General features: G+C 46.8%; 1 protein-coding gene across 1 annotated transcript in view; it reads right to left on the bottom strand.

The window, feature by feature from the left end:
* CRTAM (cytotoxic and regulatory T cell molecule) overlaps window positions 1-3,337 on the bottom strand; it is an 11,729-nt gene that overhangs the window by 7,559 nt on the left and 833 nt on the right. The window contains exon 2 of the mRNA XM_009081127.1: window positions 949-1,131. Coding sequence (XP_009079375.1) covers window positions 949-1,131 — 183 coding nt within the window. The remainder of the gene's footprint in view (window positions 1-948; window positions 1,132-3,337) is intronic.

The raw sequence follows: 3,337 nt of genomic DNA, 5'->3' as shown, positions 1-3,337 counted from the left end.
TCCCTACCCTGGTTAAATTGCTCAGCAAAACTTAAGCATCAAAGGGCTTAAGAGATGGAGATGTTTAGAACTGGATATGGACAAAATAAAATGTCATAGTCCCAAATTCTATAGGAAGAGGGTGTAGACATAGAGCACTTGCATAAATGAAGGGCTTTTTGCTATGGTGTAAAACACTGAGAACATAGTGCACATAGGTGTGAGACATTCAGAATTCCTCATGAACACCCATCCCATTTGCTCTGATCACTGAGTAAATAGGAACAACAGTTACTCAGGATGTTTTCCAGTTAGAAATATTGGCAGTATTTCTGGGAAGTGTCAGTGATGTGGGTGGCAAGACCTGAGGACTGTGATTCCCAGAGCAACCTGAGAGGAATCTCAGCTCCTGGGCAGATTCTGTGGGAGTTGGATGCCCAATTTGGGTAAATCCCACTCATTAGTGCCATGAAAACCTAAAGGATTTAACAAGGAGTGCTGAGAGGGTAATGGACAGATGAGGAAGGCCAAGGCAATCCTCACCTTGCAGAGCTGCAGAATTTGGACCAAGAGGAGGAGAGATGAGGACAGAGATGTGAGGTGTAGATAGTGGAAGGGAATGCAGTAATTGCAACTTTGGCTTTGTCAGCACATCTTAGAAATCACTGCTTGGTTCTAAAAACCTCCTCTTGATGCACTACATCCAATTCCCTGATGAGAAGGAGAGTGCCCAGAGCTTTCAGGCACATCCACTCCTGCCTCTCCTGTAGGTTTTTGTGCTAATCTCTGGGTGCTGGTGGGAGCTACAGCTCAGGACTAAAAGCTCTAGTGTCAGACCACTCTTTGGGGGGGTTTTCCATTTCATCAGCTTCCTGCCAGGAAGGGACTGGAAGTAAAACCACCTCCAGTGGTTGTGTAGCAGCTGAGTCAGAGTGACCATGGTGGGAGCTCAGCCCACATTTGAGTGACCTCTAGCCCCCCATGGAAAATGGGTTTCACACTTACCCTGTTGGGTGTTGAGAAAAATGGTGAAACCATGAGGGTTTAGCCACTGCAGAGCAGAAGTGTTGTCACTGCTGAAGGTGCAGTGAAGGGTTAAGTCTTCTCCTTCTTTCCGAGTCATGGTTTGAGTGGCAGCTCCTGGAAACTCCCCTGTCACAAACCAGGGGGAAAAACAAGCATGAAAATATGACAGCAAGTGAAACAAAAATGTTTTGCACTGAGTAATGTGTCAACTTTCCTTTTCTCAAGGTTTTTTTTCTATATTGGGAAACTTGCCCATGTGCTCGTGGTGACATAAGTAAGTCACAGTCATTAGGTCATTGCAGCCACTGGGTGAGGTGTGTGCCCAAGGTTTGAGGTCCTCAGGTGCCAGCACAGCCAGGTTTAGGTATCAAATGTTATTAGCTGATAAAGAACTGATAGCAGAGCCATTTAAAGCACCTTCTCCCTGTTAACACACACATTCATTTTCATTACTCCACTACTGGAACTCAATAATCTTGAGCACAAGTGCCATGAGGAGAGGCTGAGGGAGCTGGGGGTGTTCAGCCTGGAGAAGAGGAGGCTCAGGGGAGACCTTCTCACCCTCTGCAGCTCCCTGACAGGAGGTTGGAGTCAGGTGGGGGTTGGTCTCTTCTCCCCGGCAACCAGCAGCAGGACAAGAGGGCACAGACTCAAGCTCTGCCAGGGGAGGGTTAGGTTGGATATTAGGAAGAGATTTTTTACAGAGAGAGTGCTCAGGCATTGGAATGTGCTGCCCAGGGAGGGGGTGGATTCCCCATCCCTGGAGGTTTTTAAGCTGAGACTGGATGTGGCACTTAGTGCCATGGTCTAGTAACCACAGTAGAGTTGGACTTGATGATCTTGGAGGTCTTTTCCAACCAGGTTGATTCTATGATTCTATGATTTTCAAGTGTGTGTGACTGACTAGTGAATGATTTTCCAGCCCTTCTGAAAAATGAGGCTTTTAAACTCAGAAATCATAATGTTACAACTGCTTTGAAACTCCTTTGGATGATCAGATCCACCAACCTGGCCTGGCACAGGTTCCTAAAATGAAATGTCCTTGTCTTCTCTCAGTTCATTTTACAAACAGGCAGTAAAATGTGCTTTCCTCTGCAGACATTCTAAGGTGTATAAAACACTTGGAAAAAATATTTGATGACCTGGAATGAATTGCCTTCCCCAGGAAAAAAATGGTACTGAGAGCAATGCCTGGGTCAGAGCTAAGTAAATAGGCAGTAAGAGGCTTTTAATTTTCATTCTGGTTTTGTGTGGTTTGCTTGTATTTTACAGGCAGTGCTTGCTCCAAGTTCCCACTGCATACATAAGCACTGCAGTTTGGGGAAATGAATCTGAGCTTTGGGAAAGATTTTCATGTTCTAAAACATAACAGAAACAAAGCTCTTGCAGTGCCTTGTGGCTAGACCTGATCTTTCCCCACTCAGACCAGAGGAAATCAGGGAAACTACTGGAAGATAGTAGTTTCCCCTGGGGATCTGAGGCTGCCCATGAAGACCTGTGGCAGGAGGTAGATGTTGGAGAGGCACAGAGAGGTTGGCTGTGGTTTCCCACAGAGCCCTTAGGCATTTCTCTGTCGAGGTGGTTTCCTGTTGCTAGTAGCAGTGTGGGGTCTCTCAGTCACACCTTTGGAGGTGAGAGCAGCAAGGCTGTGCAGGAAAAGGAAAAGGAGGGGGTGTTGCTCACATATCTGTAATTTCCAGGGGAGACCACTGCTCCATTCAGACCATGACTCATAGGACCAGTTTGAGGTAGTTGTGGTCTTCAGCCCCTGTAGCCCACCCCAGTACAGTCACTGGAGAGTGGGACATGCTCCCACAAGATGTTTCAGGGGACAGTGGTTTTTGTACCATGTGGTTTCCACCTGGAAAAATGAGCCTGGCATCAAGCACAGTGATGTATTCCCCTTCTTGGCAAGAAAGGGCAATGATTTCTTGCTAGACATAGCAGGATGCACTGAGCAGAATGGTCCTTGCTCCTCTTTTAGGCACCAGAAAGTGCAGAGAGCTGGTTGTGGTGAGAGATGCAGAGCATCAGTGCAGAGTTGTCTGTGAATTTTTGGCCCACAGAGACACTGTTTAAGGAGTTATTTTTGACCTGTGGCTGCTGACCTGCAAGAGGAGCCTGAATTATCTTGCTAGACATAGCAGGATGCACTGAGCAGAATGGTCCTTGCTCCTCTTTTAGGCACCAGAAAGTGCAGAGAGCTGGTTGTGGTGAGAGATGCAGAGCATCAGTGCAGAGTTGTCTGTGAATTTTTGGCCCACAGAGACACTGTTTAAGGAGTTATTTTTGACCTGTGGCTGCTGACCTGCAAGAGGAGCCTGAATTATGG

The sequence above is a fragment of the Acanthisitta chloris genome, unplaced genomic scaffold (genome assembly GCF_000695815.1).
Source record: "Acanthisitta chloris isolate BGI_N310 unplaced genomic scaffold, ASM69581v1 scaffold8618, whole genome shotgun sequence".
NCBI classification, from domain to species: Eukaryota; Metazoa; Chordata; class Aves; order Passeriformes; family Acanthisittidae; genus Acanthisitta; species Acanthisitta chloris.
The sequence above is the reverse complement of the archived record's forward strand: the minus strand, read 5'-3'. Positions and strand labels throughout refer to the sequence as shown.